Source organism: Podarcis melisellensis, assembly GCF_964234715.1.
Source record: "Podarcis melisellensis genome assembly, chromosome: Z".
NCBI classification, from domain to species: domain Eukaryota; kingdom Metazoa; phylum Chordata; class Lepidosauria; order Squamata; family Lacertidae; genus Podarcis; species Podarcis melisellensis.
The window spans coordinates 38,524,839-38,548,117 of record NC_138547.1 but is presented as its reverse complement, the minus strand read 5'-3'; the positions used below and the strand labels follow the sequence as shown (position 1 = coordinate 38,548,117).

At 42.5% G+C, this 23,279-nt stretch overlaps 1 protein-coding gene across 1 annotated transcript in view; it reads left to right on the top strand.

Moving 5' to 3' along the window:
- LOC309362159 (glutamate receptor 3) overlaps positions 1–23,279 on the top strand; it is a 206,118-nt gene that overhangs the window by 32,592 nt on the left and 150,247 nt on the right. The window contains exon 3 of the mRNA XM_081897719.1: positions 15,724–15,963. Within this exon, the coding sequence (XP_081753845.1) occupies positions 15,724–15,963 (240 nt within the window). The remainder of the gene's footprint in view (positions 1–15,723; positions 15,964–23,279) is intronic.

Genomic DNA, 23,279 nt, shown 5'->3' with positions numbered 1-23,279 from the left:
GCGGAGTCCATACGGGATGCCCCACCCCGGGTGCTGGAGAGGGTTCCTCTGCCACTGGGGTATGCCTAACTCTGATTCTTTAATCTCAGTGGGTCAATTGTATAAAGCCTTTGCATATCACTTTGTCAGGTGCAAATCTACTTTCGCTGTGCGCGCGCACACACACAAACACACTGCATTACTGGCCCAATAGGCTTTTGAAATGGCTTGGAGTTTAGACCCAATGGAAGATGAGTACCACATATAAAAGATGTGAGCAGAACCTTCAGTAAAGCAGAATAATCTGAGCAAAGGGGGTGCTCAGGTATCTCTGGTTGGCCTAGAACTTCAAATATTGGCCTAGAACATCTCATTATTTTAGTCTGTAACATGTTGAAGGTGCAGTGGTGCCATCAGACCAACACTTTGGGACAGAGATCCAAGGTTCCGCCCTCCAGAATGGGTAGGAGGGCTGTCAAATACAGCCATGTTGGCTTCCGGCAATTTGAAACAAGTGAAGTAATATGCATTGCTATCTAAAGCATTTTAAGGAGAGAGTCATTGAAAGAATGCACCCACCCCAGGGATGAAGCACAACTTTGGGGCTGTTGACAGCAGTAGAGTTGAAAAAGTGAAAGTTCATGGGGCAGAGACAGTGACCTAATTCTTTTTTCCTAAAAATAAATTTTTAAAAAATCACATTTCCAGACACGTGCAAAGTGCTAGTGGGGGAAAAAAATCTAGGATGAGGCAGATGTCGTGAAGGTGGGCGAGAGACAGAATTTGGCCTAAATAAATAATACGCTGCTGTGCATGTGAGCACATTCAGTACCTTTTAGCATTTCTAAGTAAAGAGACAGATGTCACTAGGAATGCAAGGGAGGAAGAGCAGATGTTTGCCATGGACCCATAAAAATTCCCCTGCGAAAGCATTTTTCTCTTTGGTCTCTTTCTCTTTGAGTTTTGCGCAAATTTTGCTAATCTTATCATGTCTTATGGGTGGAAGTGTCCTCCATGCTATACTACCACACCCACCATGTATTATTTAAGATAACAGAAATCTAATATGTGGGAGAAATTCAAGTCAAGGCACATTTTAAGGCAAATCTGTCTGACCTGCACTTTCTGAAACAGTACACAAGCCAACAGGCAGCCACCCTCTGAAATTTGCTGTCCTCTCAATTTTGCAATGCTATTCTTCAGGCAAGTAATGTGTATAGGAATCAGCACACTACTGTAAAATGTGGATAAAAATGCATATGTTAGTGAGAAAAGCATGCAAAAGTCTATTATATTAGGGTACACTACTTTGCAGAAATGTGTGTATTGAGCAAAATTACGTACAAAATGGGTACATTGGAATAAATTTGTGTTGAAATGTGGATGAATTGTCATGTGGACATACTGGTGTGGAAATGTTGAGAACGGGATTTAAGGCTGGAAAAACACCAAACTCCAATGAACTTTCAAACATTTTAAATAATGTTAATGTGCCCTTCATTGTCAAGGAGACAATCCCAGGGCAGGGTACATTTAAAGTGAAACAACAGCTTCGGGCATCTGGCAAGGAAAGCTAAAATATACACCTTTGCCATCATCTTCCATCAAGCAATCAAATCAGGTCCAGGCACTAATAGCTAGAAAAAAAGCTGGACATCTGCAGCTGGCACAGAAAGCTCATAGGAATTGGTGCAACCCATATCTCAGAAAGGTGGAGATTCGAGGGCTGGGATGCCACCACTGAAAGTGCCCTGTATAAATATTTAGCGTAGTAGTGGGAACCTCCTCAGCCCTTTCCAGGCCTCAGGCCTCCCCAGCCTTGCTTCTCACTTCCCCTGAGTGTTTTTTGCTTTGCTGGAATGTATCCTCTAATAATGTCTCTTGACTGCCTAGATGGAGAATAAGGAGGCGGGGAGGAAACTAGCATACTGTATAGGAGTAACAATAACATTTGTTCTGCCCACATTTGACTCTGGCCCACCCACCACTGGCATGTGGCCCCCGGAGGGTTGCCCAGATGGAAATGTGTCCCTTGGTCTGAAAAATATGTTACCCTGGTTTAGAAGATAGTATTAGCAGCAGCATGCTAACTGCACCAAACTTCTATTTGTGATCTGTGCTCTGTACAAATTGTGATTCTCTTCACTTCAATTATGCCACCTTAAACATGTTGCTAACTAAACAGAAAGTTTAGAAGGGCAAAATGATCTTGCCACATCTAAGCAAAACAAGGCCTGGGCTAATGTCATAGCTTGGTGGCTGTGTATGCATGTGTGTGTGCGCGCACACACACTGGATGAACTGCATTATAGAGCTACAAAGGCTTTTTGCAATATTGGCTTGATTACATTCTTGAGAGAACTGATTGCCTTCTGATTGCATTCTTCCTGATTGCTTCCCTTGCTGTTAATAATCAGGGACATCCTTTCGCCCCCTATTCAAAGGAAACAGTGGGAAACCTGTGACCGTGCAGATTTTCTTTACTCCTCCTACTACTGGAAATGCTGGGAGCTGAAATCCAGCAACATCTAGGGTGCCACAAGGAGTGCCTACTTTGCCTTGCAATTCTGGGTGTCCGGGGCTGTGGATGCCATGCAGCATGCATGGCCCTAGCAGACCTATGCCAGAGTGCCAGTCTTGTTCTAGAGCATTTTGTTCAATGATGTAGGCAGCACAATCTTATAAAATAAAATGAATATTATAAATATTTATCTTGCCCTCCTCCTCTGAATTCCAGTCCTGGAAATTCTAGTCCAGTCCTGGGAAAAGGCTACTTCTGGAACAACCAGTATATAATTAGAGATTATATTTCACTTGTCCCTCATCAGTACTGTATAGAAGTTATTCAGGCTGTGTTTAACTCACCTCCCCCAACTGAGGCTGGCTACTTATTGTGGAGCAAGTGTGGAAGGAAATGGCTTGGGTATATTTGCAGAAGTCGTGTCTATGTATATGAAGTATTCAGTCCTTCATCTATTCTCCACCCCCATCCCCACCCCCAATACTGCCCACCCCACTTGTTGTCTCAGCAAACATATTTTTGGGAGGGCTCTTATGTTGTGGGAGCTGTAGTTTTAAATCGTGCTCAAGTTCTATCTGTCTGCTCCAGTTTTCCCAGGTCTGATCCTACCGCCCAGTACTTACTGTGCAATACCAGTCCAACAATGTCCAAATATAAGTTTTGCAATTTCCAGTGTCTCTTCCTTGCTGTTGATGGGACCTAAGGAGGCTAGAATATAACTGAATCTATCATTCCTTACAATCAGAATGAATTCAATTCAGTCTCTTTCACAATCGCTTTTTAAAAATGAAGCTCAGTTGTGTTCGTTGTTTCCAATGCCATTGTTGTCCAAGGTAAGGTTTGTACTGATTGATAACAGCACTGACTGTGGAAGCATGGATTTGTTCATGGAGATGAAAAAGTTGACAATAGCTGTAACAAAACCCATTCTCTTTCTGTTCTTTGAACTGCTACTTCTTGGAAAATGAGGTCTCTTGTCACTCCTCATTTTTGAACAGTCACTTTACTTAATCTGTTGAATCTGCCTGTGAAACTGTATTATCCTACTTTGCCAAGCATGGGTACTTGAAGGATGCATCAATAATAAAACTGTCCAACCAGCTTGTAATTCTTTTTGGGGCAAAATAACCTCTATATAATTTTCAAGTTCAAAGAGGTAAAGGTAAGCTAGAATTTGTCATTTGGGCCATCTGCATGGAATACCTTTTTGCATTAAAAGGAAGACTGGTTTTATTGCAGTATTATTTTTCATGTACTTATCAACACTTCTGCTCTGAAAAGTAAGTCATCCACCTATCCCAAATGCAAGGTCACCCCCTTTAGTAGCAAAGTCCATTGTGAAGTGCCAGTAAAATTACATGCAAAGTGGAGCCACCCAAAAACAAAGAGGAAAATATTGGCATACTTTGAACAGCATAAAAACGTTGTGGTTTTTTGGCAGGGGTGGGGAACAGATACAGAACTGACTCTATGCAGGGCAGAGCCTCTCACCTATCAATCACAAGACATCCTATGATGTCAGGTGTCAGAATTCAAAAGAAGAATTGGGAGTATACTCAACGCACTCCTGATTCCTCCTTTGCTGCCCTGGACTGAATTCAGGCTACAGCTGACAATATTCCTACTGAAAGGAGGTCTTGCTTTCAGCAAATTCAGCTCTGATTGCAAGCCTTGGCTCCACCCTTTCTGGGAGCTCTGATCAGGAACTCCCAAGTGGGTTTTGCAATTGGTGCTGAATTTAAAACAATCCTAATCCTTGCACCACGTGTTCCCCTCCTGTGCCCTAGATCCTGAAGCCCACTTGGAAGCAAAAGGCCCAGAAAACTCTTTCCAGTTGATCTTTCCAGAAGTTCCCCAAGGGTATTGCCACACCATGCTAGCTCTATCCTTCCATCCTGTAACTCAAGTTGGTGTACTTTGATTTTTCCCAATGCCCTGTGAAGTACCATAGGGTGATAGAGAATGACTGAATGAACAGAGATATGAACTGTAGTCCGAGACCAACTATCTACTGACTACATTATAGTTGCTTGCATACCTCTCTGACCATAGTAGCAATTTGGGTTCAGTGAGGCAGAGAGAGAGAGAGAGAGAGAGAGAGAGAGAGAGACTTTCCTAAGGCCAACCACTGAACATCTTGTCTGAACTGGGATATGAATTCTGTTCTGCGCATGTGCGCCCAAGCCATCAGATTTTGACCTCTGCCTCTTCTGAAAATGCAAAATGCATTTTGAAAGCAGCAATGACTCCTTCTCTGTGCAATCAAATACTCATTGTTCAGTTTCCCTCCCTGTTTCTGGTGTGCGCATTACTCAGCAGTGCACCAGACATCTCTTTTGTTATGTGTCAATTAACTGAGCTCGATAAATACTGATTATGCATAATTTACATTGAGAAATCTTTTTCTTTTCCTGTGAATGTGTTTGGTTTTCGGTTTTCGGTTTTTTTAAGATGATGAATTGTCCTGTGTTATTATGTTGAAGAAGAAGAAGGGCCCTTTTGAGGGCTAAAATTGATGCAGCATCTGGATCATCCCCCCTGCACCTTTGGAAAGACTCATGGGTCAATTCCCACAAAAGACTGAACCTTTGTCCTCCACTAGGGATAGACATGCAATCACAAATATTGCTTCTTGTGTCTTTTTTCCCTTCCCCCCCCTTTTTTTTTTTTGCTTTCTGGTCTTTTCTGAACTAAATGTGTGAGGGGGTTATTTTTGATATGCATTGTTAGAGCCTGCAGATTTGACAGATTTCTTCTGATTCTAGTGCAGAGCTGGGGAACCCGTTGCCCTCTTGATGTTGCTGGACTACAGGTCCCTTCACCCCTGATTGTTAGTCATGCCGGCTGTGGGCGATGGGAGCTGAGAGTCCAAGGTTACATCAAACACCGTACATTTAATGTATGTTTATACCACAGTTATTGTTTTCCCTCAAAGAATCCTGAGGACTGTAGTTCAGCCCTTCACAGAACTGTAATTCTCAGCATCCATAACATCCCAGGATTCTTTGGGGACCCAACAGCATCAGAAAAGCCACAGGTTCTCTCCTCCTGCCCTGCTCTCATAGATGCTTAGTGTGGAACAACAATATTACAAAATTATTATTGCTGGCAGTATCTGTTGGAAAACTAACCAGGGATTGTAAGAGCTGGTCAGCTGACCAACAGAAATTAATTGCCCTAAGTTAACCATGCCAATTGATTTCAGTGGGTCTACTCTGGGTAGGACTAGCTTTGACTACAACTCCTAGATTACTGGTCCTTCTCCTTGTTCAATGACTTCATGATGAAATAACACACTTTTTTTCTTTCATAAAGAGGTCTTAATTTCTGTTCATCAGCAAAGAAGCCATTAAGCAAGGTTGCATTTCATAAACTAGAGCCCAACAGCTGCTTTGGAGCTGTGAAGTTAAATGATAGCTCCCTCTGGAAATGGCCCCTTGCAATAGATATTCCAGAATTGATCCATGAATGTGACACACAGCATTCTTCTAAGTATTCTTTTAATGGATATAAGCCTACAGTTGTATATTAGTCTAGCAGGTGCCTTACACTGCCAATTGATTTTATTTTCTTTCTCATTTTTTCCTTCCCTTATGCTATAAAATTCTTGTTTAACTGTTTGCTTATTATTTAAAGTATTGATCCAGCATATGGTGTACAATGCAGTTGGGGCAAAACAACAAAAATAATAATACATCCAAGAGGGAGGGAAACAAGCAATAGGCAGCATTTGACCTGTCAGAAATTCTGTCTGGCCTAGTGGAACAAAACTAGGAGAATTTCAGCTCCTCCCCCCCTTTTTCCATTTGAGAAAAACAAACAAACAAATGAATAGTATAAAACTCTCAGAACACTTTTTTCTCAGATAATTTCTGTGACTTCCCTTTTACACACTCATCCCCACAGACACACCCAGAAAAAGAAAGGCGCTTTGTATACTGTCCCTGAGGACTTTTCTTAAATATACATTTAAAACAGTTAAATGTTTCCCAGCTCTACTTGAAGGTGTTGGGGATTGAACCTTGGACCCTCTGCATGCAAAGCAGATGCTCTGCCATTGGGCTATGGCCCTTCCCCCAGACCCACCACAATATCCACCCAGTGGTGACCAGACCCTGAAATCTGCTGCTGCCAGGCTCCAGTTTTGGCTGATACTCATCTTCAACATATTGAGCTAGCTTTGTGTGTTGGGGAAGACATTAATCTGCATACTGTACTCTCTCCTTAAAAAACAAAACAAAAATTTTAAAAAACACACCAATTGCCTGGTTGTCCTCCTTTTTAAGACCTTGGGAATTAATGAAATCTGCTTGCTGGCTTGACAGCAAGGAAGTTTTACTTCAACGGAATGGAAAATTAGGTGTAGCTGCATAACCCCTGGCTCCAGCATTTTGCCACAATCTGGCCTAGCTGCAACGGAGCTATTAAAACCCTAATCAGCTTGCCTGCTTACCTGAAATTTGGCCGAGTTCCTAATTGCTAGCCCTTCTAATTACCACAATACCCAGCAAAATAATAAGGATAACTCTCAGTGGTGAGCATTTAAGCATAAATTCCTGAGATAGAATCTTTAGTTCGTGTTGCAACATCCCACAGAAAACCACTATTAATAGCATGGTGGGTTCTTGTATCTTCTGTTGCTTTTTAATCCACCCTGATCCTTAAACCTCCATTTTAGATTTTGGCAAAACTCCCACGGGCAGTGGAGGCCAGTTTATTAGGTTGTAGCTCAAGGTCCAGGTTCAAGCTCCATCATCTCCAGGTAGGGCTGGGAATGCCCCTCCTCTGAAATACTGGAGAGACACTGCCAATCACTGAGCTAGATGGAGCAATGGTCTGATTCAGGATAAGACAGCTTCCTTTGTTCTAACACAACCTGCTCTGCTTTTTTACTTACAGACAGTCAAGAGGGTCACATTGCCCATCAGCTTCCTCTTTCTCAGTCTCAGTGTCAGCCTTGTAAAACTCACCATGGAGAAGGATGGAGACAAATGTAGAATGAGTTGCCCCTACCTGTCATGGCTTCTGGCACCACCTACTGGTGGCGTCTTTGCCTTTCACGCAGTGGGCACTAGCCTCTGCTAGACACAAATTGCCCTCATGTCCAGTGAAGACAATTTGTTAAATATTCCTTTGACAAGGAATGTCCTGCTAAAATGCCGAACTCTGCATGGTTGTTTTTTTTTAAAAGAATAGAATAAGTAATGTGGACTGTTGGTTTTGTTTTGTTTTTTGAAAAAACCAAAAAGAATAGGTTTGTGAGCTCAAGGCAAAAATGATGCTTCCCTTATTTTTATATTAAATCTGACAGTAAGCTAGAGCAAAGGTGATATTCTGCATGTTTTCACATATTGAAAATAACACTCTGCAAATAGAAAACTTAGCATGTTAAGGAAAGGATTCTCTCTCCCACCCTACCCCCCTCAGCATGTCCATTTTCCATTTACAGGTTAATATGGGGAAATAATCAGACATATGGTAGGTAGCTCAGCTTGGTCTGGGCTATAAACTTGAACAATGCTGTGCATGTCTACTCAGAAGTAAGCCCCTTTCTGTTCAGTGGACTCGCTTTCACATAAATGTATTGGTGCTTCCATATCAGGTTTAGTTGAAGAACACAATAAAAAATCTCCTGTTCTCGCCTTGGTTAACCTGATGCTTATGAGAAGCAAACATGTGAGTGCAAGAGCACTCTCCCCACTTGTGATTCTCACAACTGGAGGTAAAACATGGCTATTGCAGCTAATAGCCTCCTTGAACAGGTAATTGCAAATAAGTCATTGAGATATTGCAGGTACATTGTTGACCACAGAGGTTTGTTTGTTTGTGTACTTACATTCTCCAGAGGAAAGAGAAATCCAGACTAAAAAGTGAAAGGAATATGGGCAGGCATTCTGATTCCAATGAATCAAAAGAACAACAACAACTATCATCAAAAAAGCTTCCCCAATAAACACTCACCTGGCAGTGTCCTATAGAAGATTGCTGCTTTCATGCTCGTTTTTCAGTTGCTATGAATGATCCTATTCCCACATATATGGGAGTAAGCCCCATTGTTCTTATTTGTGAAACTTATCTCTGACTAAACATGCAAGGAAATGCTCTGCATCAATGCATGTGTGATGTTCAAAGGTGTGGGCCAGAGTATTAAAAATCCAGGCATGACTCTACAGACAATTAAAATATTTTGAGGAGTTCTGCCTGTGACCTGTCTTGAACTGGCAGGGAATCGCTTGTTGTCATGTATGAGTTCAAGAAAATGCAGCTTCTCATTTTCAGAATGACCAACCAATTAGCAAAGAGTGACCAAAGAGTCCTTTTCTATCCCAGCTGGTCATTAGAACAGCTTGAAACTAACAACTTGAACCTGAGTTTGCTTATTTCCTCCCTTACCTCCCACCCAAAGCATCTCCCTATTGTGTCATGTATTTTTGAAATTGTAAGTGCTCTCACACACACGCCCTCTCTCTCTCTTTAGTGATTTGGGATCTGCTCTGGGAACGTTTCCTGTCTGAAGTATGGGATAATTTATTGTTTTAATGAGTACCTTTTCTGTTTCCAACCTCTATTTCATGAATGTATAGCCATGCTGTTGTTGGTTCATTTATGCAACTTTTAATTTCCAGAAGGCAAAATGATCTGCCTGGAAACTTTATCAGAAAAAACCCACCATTCTCTTCCAATCCCTCATATCTGTGACTTTATACTTACTTGGGTCCATCTAGGTCAGCCGTAGGCAACCTAAGGCCCGTGGACAGGATGCAGCCCAATTACCTTCTCAATCCGGCCCGCAAACGGTCCGGGAATCAGCGTGTTTTTACAAGAGTAGAATGTGTCCTTTTATTTAAAATGCATCTCTGGGTTATTTGTGGGGCGTATGAATTCATTCATTTTTATTTCCCCCACCAAAAAAAAAAAAATAGTCAGGCCCAACACATGGTCTGAGAGACGGTGGAGCAGCCCATGGCTGAAAAAGGTTGCTGACCCCTGATCTAGGTCAATATGGTCTGCACTTTTTAGCAGCAGCTCTCCAGGGTCTTGGGGGATGTCTCCAGCCCTACTAGGAGATGCTTGGGTTTGAACCCAGGACCTGCAAGCCAGACTAGTGTTCTAGCACTGAACCACAGCCCTTTGAAGCTGTTGAAGCCTTGTCTTGTCTGTTCTCTATGTGTTTCAGGATTAAGATCTGACAATGGGCTGAAGTTTCTCAGCCCTAGCCTAAATTAAGACCTGCAGTACTTTCTGCTCAAGCAGAAGGAGCTGTCCAAGGTGCTATGGGTCTTTAAAAAAAATGTTTTAGCTGGAGATGCCAAAGACTGAACAGGGAGCGTCTAGAAGAAGAAGAAGAAGAAGAAGAAGAAGAAGAAGAAGAAGAAGAAGAAGAAGAGTTTGGGTTTGATATCCCGCCTTTCACTCCCTTTAAGGAGTCTCAAAGCAGCTAACATTCTCCTTTCCCTTCCTCCCCCACAACAAACATTCTGTGAGGTGAGTGGGGCTGAGAGATTCAGAGAAGTGTGACTGGCCCAAGGTCACCCAGCAGCTGCATGTGGAGGAGCAGAGACAAGAACCCGGTTCCCCAGGTTACGAGTCTATCACACCTAACCACTACACCACACTGGCTCTGCCAGTATCTACATGCAAAGCATGCACTCTACCCCTGAGCAATGTCCCTTGACCATCAATTACCAGGCTGCATTCAAGCTAAAACAATGGGCAAGCTATCAGACCTTAAGGAATGTTATTAAATGGCTGTAGCGTTTATATAGAAACTCCAACACTGCCTGTTCTGAGGTTATTTTAAAATGCTGCAACCTTTCCATTTTGATGATGCCTAAACATCTATTAATACTACAGTTAATTATATAATTAATTCTGGTTAAAGTATTTCCATGATTTTAAGGGGGGGTGGAGTGCCCCAAGTACCTGGAATATCCTAAGTCAGTGGATCCCATCAAAAAATTCCCTGTGAAATGCTTGAAAATTGCTGAGGGTGTTCACAAAGCACTTAATGATTTTGCTCCCTGTTGTTTCAGAATTGCAGTGGTCTTTTTTAGCTCTCCCCCCCTCTTTCTTACTGCTTCCTCCATTCCCGTGTATTGAATCTCCACTCCTTTCAAGTGCCTTGACAGCCTCTTTTAGCAGCTTGGGACTTTTGTCCTCTGAGGATCAGAAGGTAGAGCCTCTTCTCACCCTCCACTACCTCCACAGACCACCTGAAGCTCACTGGTGGCCTATAGACCCACACTTTGGGAACCCCTGACTTAAGTGAGCAAAATGAAGATACTGCTTTTAAAATGGGTGAGGTATCCCTGAGTTATTTAAACCAGAGAGGATCTAGCAGAGGGAGGGAGTTTGGAGGGCTTTTGTTCAAATCTGGCAGGTTGCAGACTAAAGTGCCAATTTCATGCTTGAGTTTCTCTCCCCCCCCCACCCGCCCCAAAATAAAAAAAAACCCTTCTGCATAATGTTTAGCTTCCTAGGCAATCTGCTCAAATAAAGGCTGCATCATGGCTCAACGTCTACACAAATTTTGGCTTTGTGAACTGAGCTCAGAAATGAAGCAGCAAACAAATACTGGGTCACAAATGTAAGCACGTCTCTTTTTGTCCTGCGCTTTATTGAAAATAGCTCTTGCTATTCTGTCGCAATGCCCACTCCCCGAGGCAGCATAGAATGAGGATTTCAAAAGCATCTCCCCCTCCAAAGAACCCAGACAATCATATAGTACAAATGGAACAGCAATGTGTGGAGTCTTCTCAATTATGCAGCTATTAGTATTACAGGGAAGGGGAACCTGATGCCTTGTTGGACTTCAGCTCCCATCATCCTTGACCATTGGCCATGCTGGCTAGGGCTGGGAGTTGGAGTCCAGCAACATCTGGTGAGCTGTAGTTTTCCCACCCATGTCATTTTGCCTCCTTCTGTCTTACATAATGCCATTTCTAGGAATGGCGGCATGGCCAACATACTGAAAAAAGTCTTCCCTGAATCCACATTTGATGCTCCATTGCTCTGCCACCCTTTTCTTAACCTTTCAGTTTTGAATAAGAAGGATGCTCATAAAATGCCCCCCTCCTAGAGAAGAAAACAAGAACAAAAACAGAACTGTAGCAGCAGCAGCAGCAGCAGCAGCAGCAGCAGCAGCAGCAGCATACGCCTGCACCCAACAGAGGCTAGTCCATTAGGGTGAATGGGGCACTGACCAACCATACTCAACTTGTTCTCAACCACCTCCCTCTTTCTTTCTGACAAGTTCAAGGACTGTCAGCTTTCCACCTCCTTAGTCTCAGTGTCATCGCTACAGAACTCATAAAGGAGGAGGATGGAGATGAAAAATTAGTCAGCTCAGCCTGCCAATGGCTCTGCGTCCACCACTACATCCACCACTGTTTCCATCTGATGTCCAAAGAGCAAATGGTAGCAGCAAATTAATCTCTCTCTCTCTCTCTCTCCCTCTCCCTCTCCCTCCCTCCCTCCCTCCCTCCCTCTCTCTCTCTCTCTCTCTCTCTCTCTCTCTGATATTCCACAGATAATGTTCTATCTCTGGTCATCACATACCTAAGCTCTTCAGGCTCTTGCACACTGGTAGAACACATAGCTTGCCATGGGGCATGATGCAGTCATAATTGCTGATCACTTACAATAGGTCAGTGAGATTCATTCCTGCATAAATGTATACAGGAGTTGAGTCTTGCTGTGTCTTCCATGTTGAGGGTGTAGACTAAGTCCCTCAGGACAGGGAGCTGCTGCCTTTTGTTGCTTTATTTTAATAGCCCAATAAATGTATTGGTGGTGGTGGTGGCGGTTGAGTAAATGCACTGTCATGCTTGTTATAATTATTTATTATTAGCATGTTAACAACCGCTTTGGCCACACCTTCATGACCTCTTTGCTCTGCTGCCACATAGCCACTACCCCTTTAGATCCAAAGATCACTGCTTTGCATTCAGAAGGTGCTAGGTTCAATCCCTGATTTCTGAGGTTAAAAGGGGCAGATAATGATAGGTTTAGTTCTCCTTGAGGGTTCTGCATTGCGGTGTAGAATTCAGTTTTGCAAGTCCATTTCTGCAAATGGCTAACCACAGCATAGAAGCGGGGGGCAGAAAAATATCCATGTTAGATAACCAGCATGCAGATCATTAGAGAGTGTGTTTTGCTTCATGCAAGTGGAACTAAAGCATGCAAAATCAATGGGATCTGTAGGTACACTAGGGTTAAACAGTGGGATCAAATGCTGCCATGGTTATCTTACCCTAAAAATAGCCTTGTAAATGTGATGTCTTCAGTTTGTGCTGGGATGTTTTTAGAATTCCACCAGATTCAGACAGAGAGACAAGCCCACAAAGCCCATTGTTATAGTGCAGTTCTCCAGCAAGGCAATTTGTACCCCAAAAATGCCTATACTAGGGTAAAGCATGCATAAAAATGCATATATTTGCAAAAAAATAGCGTACAAAAATGAATTAGGGAAACCTGCTTTGGGAAAAAAAGAGCATATTAGGCAAAACTGTTGCAAAAATGTATATATTAGGAGAAATTCATACTGACATGCTGATAAATTTTCATAAGGATTTCAGAAACTGATGCTAAAATATGAAAACCTAAATTTAAAACTTGAGAAGCTGAGTGAAGTCAAAATTGGCAGATTCACACATTCCTAGGCTCAGACTACCTGGACCTATTCCTACTTCTTCCCATGGCATCCTTAGCAAATATTCCTTTCTGTTCCAGTACAAGCAACTGCAGCACAGAGGAGAGAGATCTTCTGTGCATTCTAAATAATGTACTGTCCTTCACTGCACTGTCAAAAGGACAATCCACTCTGCTGAGAAATTCCCTGTACTGGAAAGACTAAAATAAAATAAAAATGATTAGTGTCCTTAAAAAAAATAATCCTCTGAAATAAATATTACAGTGTTAAGTGAATAAAAATGGAAAGCATTTCTAAGGAGCAATAATTATTAAGGAGATGAGCCTGTTGAGGCCAGAATTTATTTAAAGAATATTTTATTGCTGTTTGCTCCATCACGACTTACCAAAACTGCTTATTTAATAACCTGTTTATGAGCTTCCCGTTCTGACCACGTGTCAAATGGAGATGAAAAATGCATTGATGCTGTTGGGCAGCGGGGAGAGGGGAGAGGGGAGGGAGGGTTTTACCTGAATTACATGGAAGTAGTAGGGAAGGGCAGCAGACAGAGAGTTGCTCCACATTTTTCTTCATGCAAACAGCACTAAAGCATATGTAGAATTGATGGGAATTTTGTGAACAGTGCAAGGGAGAGATCAAATACCACAATGGTTATTCTGCCTTAAGAATAGCCTTGGAAATATGCCGTCTTTAGTACCTGCTGGCTTTCCCCCATGTTCTTCACGTTCTAAACTTAAAAGTCCATTTGCTTTTTATTTGCATGCATGCATTCTGATCAGCATCTAAGTAAGCCAGATGTGTTCCCTGCAGCAATCACAGTCTTCTATTTATACAGTATATTATAAAACAACCATCTGAGAGAATCCTCTTCCTTACAGTTTGGTATGTATGCGTGGTAGATGAGGCCCAAATATTGTTGCCAGATCTAAAGAGGTTTGCAGTGCAATCCCATGCAGGTCTACTTAGAGGTAATTCCTGTTGAGTTAAAAGGGGCGTATCCCTAGGTAGGTAAGGTTGTCTGGCTAGTTGAAGTTGGCAGTTCCAAACATTTGATGGCCACCAGATTCAGGAAGGCTATTGTGTAAGACTGAACCTTAAGAAGAGAAACGGGGCCAAGAACAGGGTAGGCAACTCAAGCAGAAGAACCACTCACCCACAGTGCCTCCATGATTCAAGCTCAGCTTGCTTTTGCTCAGATCCATGGAGCTACCCAAGAGCTTCTTCCTACTTGGGTCCATCATTAGCAGCAAGACTTTTACTCTGCTGTGCACATTCAGAAACACCCCTCGTTGTAGAATTATAAGACCATCAACCATTTCTACAAATAATTTTTGAGTGCTTCAACTGTAAATTCTCAGAACCAAGCCTGGACTCTTGGGCACACATAACATGCATTCTTACCATTGAGCTATTGCCATTGGGTGACAAAGAGCCATGGGTTGCAATAGTTGCAGATGATAGTGCTTACTCGCCTCCGACACATAAACACTCAAACGTTTTCCCCCACTCTATCTGCCCATGTTTATTTGTTTACAATGTTGAAAAATCCTCTTTCTTTTATATATACTTTTAGCAAAAGATCTAACAGCTCTCTTCAATCTTGGGGAAGAAGCAAATGTAGTATTCTATGCTTTTATATCTTCATTTCAGCTACTGAGGCTGCTCTTAACATTTTGTCCTTCATTTAAAGTGTGTTCTTTATTTCTTCAATGTGTCTGGTGGTGATCGACTCTTTATCCAAATGCACCTGCCCTTTTCTTAATATCCACATGCCCTTTTTGCTTTGTACTCATTCACAGTGTGTAACCACTCCAGAATAAAACCTCTTCTTACCAGTTTTATATTTTTGCATCTGTGTTTCATGAGGATGAGAAAAGATGTGTTTTAGTTTCTCTTTCCTAAGGTATTCTTTTGATTCTATGTCAAGGAGCTATTGTGGATAATCTTTTTTCCCTTCTAAAATTATTTTAGCAGACTTCAGAGATTCTAAATATTATGATTTGTGGAAATAATGAATGCTTTGGGATCTGGTACTTGGGAATTCAGCATCGTATATTTACAGCAAAGGTTGTAGTCTCTATCCCTTGCAATTATTCCTCCATGAATCTTGGGCAGTTAAATATATCATTACTAGGAAATGGTTGGTTTCCAAGTACAATGAAGATTATAGCTGTAAAGGGTGTTTCAGATGGCACAAAACAGATTTTCAAAAACAGATGCATAGAATAAGGTCTTCATAGATATCAAATGCTAAGGACCCATAAGTTCCAGTTGTCTGTTTTGAAACATAAAATTGTGGTGGTGGTGGTGGTGTTTTGCTTTTTTAAATGTAAAATTAGCAATAGAAGAATTCTAGTGAACCAAGTTTATGAGTCACTCCATTCTAAATCTGGATTTTCTTCTTGGCCTGAAAGTAAAGCAAACAGCAATCATCTTTGCAACTTGCCTTGTTAGTGAAGATGATTGTGACTTGCTATATAAGCACCACTGAAACTTCTTCATTTTTCTCATGCACTATCATCCATCCTTGCCCATCCCTGATTTGTAACAGCTTTGTTCTTTTGTCTCTTAGTCTGTTCGCAGTTTTCCAGGGGAGTGTATGCCATCTTTGGATTCTACGACCAGATGTCGATGAACACGCTGACGTCTTTCTGTGGGGCGCTGCACACATCTTTCATCACTCCCAGTTTCCCAACTGATGCTGATGTGCAATTTGTCATCCAAATGCGCCCAGCTCTGAAGGGAGCCATCTTGAGCCTCCTGACTTACTACAACTGGGAGAAGTTCGTGTACCTCTATGACACAGAAAGAGGTAAGACAATCCCTTTGAACTCCCTGCACTTTCCTCTTTCTGCTCCTACACACAAGTTATTTTATCTAACATAATTTGTATACTGCTTAATCATCATGATAGCTACGCAGTTTCTTTCCTGGATCATCATCTGAGAGCTAGCATGGTATTGTGTTGTAATAGGATTCATATCCAGAGTTTAAATTCCCACCTGGCCATGAAGCTCACTGGGCAACCTTGGGACAATCATTGGCTCTCAGTCTAACCTACCTCACAGGTTTGTGTGGGGATTAAATGAGCCAGGGGAGAACACCATGTGCATCATGCTGAGCTCCCTGTAGAGAAAAGGGGGGTATAAATGCAATAAAGAATGCAAAGAATAAATAAATAACAGTTAGATATGTGTTGACAACAGGCAGCTCCCTAGCCAGAACTAACCTAGGTTGCATCAGCATGCCAAAGGTTCTAAAGCTAACTCTCAGCTGTCAAAATAAGCCACCTTTGGGGCTAAGTATTCTTAGTCCTCTTCCTTAGTTCTCATTGTGGCTCTGTGATGTGGGGAGGTGAAACCTAGATGCTAGTACTTAAGATGCTAAATACAAGAAGCAGTGTAAATGAAGTAATATTTATTTTTACTAAGCAAATATTAGCAAGGTCCAATAATAATAGCATTTTTAAAAAGTAGTGTGATTGAGCCATGGTTGCAGCCCATCACAATGTTATGCTAAGCCTGGTTCTCACAAATAGCAAATGAGGTAGTGACACTGTGTCTGGATTATACCACTTCAGGCTGCATAGCGAAGGGGCAGCTCATTTAACCGAATAATCCCAAGTACCAAAAGAGAAAAAGAAATAATCACAGAGAAACCTGTGCAAAGAACCTGGGAGAGATGCTAGCTTCCCCTTCTTAGAAATCCAGCTGGAGTTTATATCTCTATGCTCTTTCTTATCTCAAACTAATTGCTTTCTGCGCACAAAGGATGGGCAGAGCATTACATTTTGGACCAGAGGTGTCCATTCAAAAGCCCATTCCATCCCATTTCTGCATTATTCAAGGAGATGGAATTGCTCCCCTATGAGGAAAGGTTACAGTTAGGGTTTTTTAGTTTAGATAAAGGACAGGTAAGAGGTGACTTGATGGAGGTGTATAGAATTATGCATATCATGAAGAAAGTGGATAGAGACAGGAAATTATTCCTTTCTCGTAACGCTACAACTTCTGGGCAAGAAGTGAAGCTGAATGTTGGAAGATTTAGGAGAGGCAGAAGAAAGTACTTCTTCACACTGCTATCACACAAGAGTCAGTGGTGGTCACCAATGTGGATGACTTTAAAAGAGAATTGGATAAATTCATGGAGTGCAAGGTTACCAATGGTTCCTGGTCACAATGTCTATTTTCCACTTCCACTGTTGGCAGCAGTGGGGAGAGTGCTGTGATGCTCAGGTTTTTCTGGCAAGCTTCCCATGGGCATCTGATTGGCCACCGTAAGAATCTGATGCTGGGCCAGATGAGGCTGTGGCCTAATCCAGCAGGGCTCTTCTCATGTTTTCTTTATGTAATGTATTTGTATGCATGTGGACACACACACATATATATAGATATATATATACACACACATACATACTACATACATACATACGTTTGTGTACTGTGTGTGTGTGTGTGTATGTACTGTGCGCGCACGTGTGTGCATGTGTCTCCATGTGTAAATCCATATTTAAATCCATGTTTCCATATGCATTACACATTTCTAAGCACAGCTTATCCTAAAATGTTCATTTTATACTCAAGTTTATTTTTATATCTAAAAATGAGATTGTTGTATTGTGTGTCTTAAGTGTGGATGCTTATATCTCCACGTATGTGAAACTGGTTTTTATACCTGTAAGCTGCTTAGAAGTCTATTTGGGCTTTCAGTGGTATACACAGTGCTTTTTTTTCCCTTAAAAATGTTTAGGGCGTACTCTCATTTTCCTACTCATATTGAAATACTTCCCCTCAATGAGGTCAAACTTAGACTCATAAAATGTTTAGGGGTATGTGTACCCCTGCATACCCCCAGAATAAAAGGCACTGTGTATACATAAAATAATAATAATAATAAAATAAATAATTCTAACACACTTTGGCACAATTTGACTAAGCGAAAATTGTTTCACAAAATTTGGAGAAAACCTGAGTGATTTTCTGATCTATTTGTTAGTCTAGGAGCTTGGTTTACTGAAAAGCATGGACCAAACAAAAACAAAAGCTACCCTCTATTCCAACTCTATACTGATTTAGAGTTCTGCTGCCTCTTTATATAAGGCCAAAGTGCCAATTTGGGTACCACCATCAAGAAGCAAAAAGTTGAGTTTCAATAGAGTGAAGCTTTTCAGCTTTGGGGTTTCTGGGTTTCTTGTGGGCTGATAAAGTCTGTGCAAAGCTGATTTTAAAAAGCCTTTGGGTGGGGGCTAAAATGACCAGTGCATCACTCTTTTATCTGGGGGGGGGGTTCTGTATTCTATTCTGCACAGCAGTTTTATCACCCACAAGTCAGTGGTGGTAGGCGTGGCCAGAGGCAAAAGTTGTTGGAGCAATAAGAGTACATTTTACTTTTGCAGAGTAGGCTAGGCTAGTTTCTACCTGTAGTCACATGCCCCTCTATATCCACCATCCAGGCAAACAAGAGGCAATATCACAATTTAATGGCATATTCCATCCAGGCAAAAACATTTGAGGAGAATGCAAAGCAGGGCTGGTGAGAAGTGTGTGGCCTGAGGAGAGTCACAAGACCATATTTTGCTCCGAGGCCTGAGATTTCCCATCCATGGTACATGGTGGGGAGCAGGGAGGAATAATCCTATCACTTGCTTTGTATGCACCTTTTAGTACAGTTTATATTAAATTTTGGGACGCGGGTGGAGCTGTGGGTTAAACCACAGAGCCTAGGACTTGCCGATCAGAAGGTCGGCGGTTTGAATCCCCGCGACAGGGTGAGCTCCTGTTGCTCGGTCCCTGCTCCTGCCAACCTAGCAGTTCAAAAGCACATCAAAGTGCAAGTAGATAAATAGATACCGCTCCGGCGGGAAGGTTAATGGCGTTTCCATGCGCTGCTCTGGTTCATCAGAAGCGGCTTAGCCATGCTGGCCACATGACCCAGAAGCTCCCTCGGCCAATAAAGTGATGTGAGCGCCGCAACCCCAGAGTCGGTCACAACTAAACCTAATGGTCAGGGGTCCCTTTACCTTTACCTATGTTAAATTTAGCAGAGCTCTTGAGGAACTAAAAGAAATCTCAAAGCCAGGTTCTCTAAAACAAATTGTGAGATACACACTCATACAAATGTAAAGTTCACTGCAATGCTTTTCCCCAACCTTTTGCTAAAAATTAGGTGCTAGTATCTTGATAACAATGATTGAGAGAAAGGCAAGGGTACAGTATACCACTGGGCACCATCACACACACAAAAATACTGCTCTTATCTAATCCAAGACAGTATGGCAACCTCCAAAATTAGTTGCTGCTTGGAAACCGCAGGCTAGGTATTCAAATAGCTTTGACTACCCACAGATTTCAGATAGGGAGAAAACTGGCTTGGAGCTTCTCTGCTTTTTCTTTTAGCTGGGGAAGAGAACTTGGTCTGATTTTGTAAATATCTATAAAAATATAATTGCCTTACAGTTTCACAAAAAAAAGCAAAGACAGTTTGTGTTTTGGGCAGATACAACCACAGTCAGAACATCTGTTTCATCTTTTTTGTGCTGTTAATGCCCTGTGAGGATATCTTTCCCAGACTAAGAAATTAAAGAAGTGTTGTAATTACTGCCCGAGGTCTTTAAATCCATAAAATGTAATAGAGATGCTTAGGCCTCAATACACACACACACACATTCATATGCACAGCTCAGTTGCTAGCAGTTGTTTGGGAAGCGTGTCCTGATTCACTTTGTAATATAGGCCTAATAGCACATCCTCATGCACAGGTGGATGGTGGTGTCATGGCTCACAGGTAATGCACATGCTTTCTGTGCAAGTGGTTCCAGGTTCAATCTCCAGGAAAACATCTGTTAAAAGATTTCGGTGGTAGGTGATGGGAAAAGCCTCTGCCTTAGACTCAGAAGAATCACTGTCACAGTACACAAAACTGGGCTAGATCTGATATAAGACAACTTCCTATTTTCCTAGTGGTGTGTATTTTAATTGACCTGTAGCTGTAGACCTGTAGACTGGCTACACCAGAGGGTGTGCTGTCATCTAAAACTGTACTCTCTCAGTCAAGGAAGGCAGAAATAGTGTTCCACCTAAACTTGACTTTGCTACTAGGGTATGCCAGTGGCAGAACAGAGGGAGCTACGTACATTCTTGCTCCATGGTTGATGAATGACCGAAGTATGCTGCAATGGACCCCCAACCCATGCAAACCTCCTTGTCTCTACCATGTTCCACCTTGAAAATGCCCTTGCACAGTGTACCTTTTGCAGAAGGTCCATAGTTCAGTGGCAGAGCACATCTTCTGCATGCAGAAAGTCCCAGTTGTGACCACTGGTATCTAGGGTTGCCACCTTTGGTCAGGCAAAAAAGGGAAAGGTCAGGCAAAATAAAGGACAGGTTGGGGGGGAACTGGGAGGGGCACACACATTCTCATGACACCCAGTCCCTGCCTCCTGGCTTCCTCACCACCCTGGTCCCACTCTTCCCCTCGACTCATGTAGACGGACAGGGTCCAAGGGTAGATAGCCAGCTCCGATAGGCAACTTGAGCTGCAGCTCCTAACTCTCTCCTTTGCTGGCATTGGAAGATACTCTAGTGGGAAGGAGGAGGAGGGATGAGGGAGGAGAAGTCAGGTCAAGGGGGGGCAAGCAGTGGCAGACCCACACCATGCTAGACCAATGGGCAGCGGCTGGCTGAGGAGGAGAACCAGTGAGAGGGGAGGAAGGAGGAGCGAGGGAGGGGAAGGAGGTCACTCCTTACCCCTTCTCTCTTGTACTGGACCAGGCTCCTCATCAGCTGCACCAACAGCGATGCGACCACCATTTTGGGCCAGCCGAGCTCAAATATAGGGGGAAAGACATCCCATTTTAAGTCCAAATGGGACAGGGGACACTTTTGTTAAAAAGCATGGTGATCCCATTTTTCTAGGAACAAGGTGGCAACCCTACGGGTATCCCCAGTTACAAGGTTCAGGTAATGGGCAATGTCTCTGCAAGAGACTCCAGCATGGTATGGTAAGTCAAGAATAGATAGTGCTAAGTTGAATGAAGATATAGTTTGTACTGGTATAAAGGGTTCTGTGTTCCACTCATTCAAATATGCATTGCAGCATAGATGTATCTCTGGTTCTGGTACCCAGGTCCTTCTGCTAGTGATGCCTAGGATAATGTCTCCATGAAATCTCAAAGCCTGTAGAATCCGCTGGGCATGGTATGAGAGGGGTATCAGCTCAGGTCTTTCCGATGAGCAATCTAAACTTGGCTCCCCATGAGAGATTTGAGAACACAGAGGGTGTGATCTAAGGCTGCTCAAGTCCTGGAACTGAAGAGCATCAGCTTGGTGGATGTTTGTTCTAAGACCATGTGGAAGTCAGTAGAATTTCCAAGGGTTTTTTGTTTTGGGTTGTCTTGGCTTGGTGTTTTTTTTTTTACTTTCCATCTACTTGTATTGTTTCTTGGGGAAACCAGAGCAGGCTGGAGTTGCAGGACAAGTGCATTACCTTTTGGAGCAGGAGACCCTAAATCCCATCTTCTTGAGAGTTGTAATTGTATTTGACAGCATCTGAAACATTTGGCAGTTGGGGTAGCCTGCCTAATCTATTGTGATAGGTCTTCAAATAAGGGAGCATCACAAGAGCCTCCCCAGTAATTGTGGTGAGTGATTGCTTGTATCAGATGGTTCAGTAAAAGACCTCATATACGTCACTGCCAAAATCCCACTGAAAATTGGGGAGGGCAGGCAAGGAGAGGAATCTGGAACTGTCATACTTTTTAATAATTTGTTCTGTCAAATCTTTGCTTGCTCGGGGCACTACTGGGAGACGGTACTGAGCAATTTTCTGTCGGTTCTTGAAATACATTATCATTTAAATACAATCTCTCTCTCAGTGTGTAAACATTATTAGCTTACTATGCTGTTGTTAGAATGGGGTGATCGGTGAGAAATCGCAGGCTGTTGAGCTGTTTCCTCCTTGGTTTGACTGGGAAAGACAGATAGAAAGCATTAAACTCTGGATTTACCAGTGGAATGGCAAGTAGCATATTACAGGTGTTTGCAAAATAGAATGTGTTTTTGTAGAGGGGTATATTATATTGTAAGCTCCTTGGAAGGCAGGGACTTATTTTGCTCATGTTCTGTAAAGAGTTCCAGCACTGTAATCTAAGTCCTTAACACTGTGTCACACTTTGGGGTGATCAAAATTCGAAACACAGGATGCAAACTTGATTTCAGCATGGCTAGGATCACTAAGGATGAAGAGCAAGCTTAAACCCTCTGCTGTAACTGAGTCCATAGGATATGCCCAGGTTTAGTTGCATCCAGAGTGGATCCACTGGAGATACTGCTACTTAAAACTGAGTTATGGTTTCAGTGGGTCTGCTCTAGGCATTATAAGGTCTCACTCCACCTCTTTATTTTCTCCCTTTACTGAATATTGACTATATATACATATATCATGGGGGGGGGGGACATAGTGTTGCCTTAAGAAGACAAAAAGATATCTGTTTGGGCAATAGCCTTCCCCTGCATTTGCTCTGTATCTGCTGCCCTGCAGGACATCTTCAAAATAAGATAAGGTTAAGGAGTAAATCCTATACAAATCTGGAGTAGAATCCCAAAGATGGTTGTAGGCACCTTGTATGCCTCCTTCTACCAACTCCTTCAGCCCAGCTGATGTAAAATATTTTGCTCTGCTTTCCTTTGGACCACATCAGCAGGTCCAACATGTCAGCAAGGGTCTTATTGTCTGGGCAACCCAGGGCCTCCATGCACACTGCCCAAGCTTGCACCCCAGGGAGGTCACTTCAGTGCTGTTAACACAGCATTTGCTCTCCAGCAACAGATATTCAATGGGATATTTCAGGTATTGAGAATGTGACACTCCAGCCTCTATATCTGGTCCTGTCTGGAAAGGAATGCAGTCCTCAGACTGAAAAGGGGTTACCTGCTTCAGGTATATCGGCATCAAATATGGAGGTTCCACTTGATCATGATGACTAAATGCTGTTGTATGCAGAAGGCTCCAGGTTTCCACCTAAAGTAGCAGCAAGTGATGAGAAAGGCTTCTGCCTAAGACCCTAAGGAGTTCTTGCTACTGATAGTGAGAGTCCTTCATGTGAAGGGTTGTTCAGTCCTACTCCAGTTT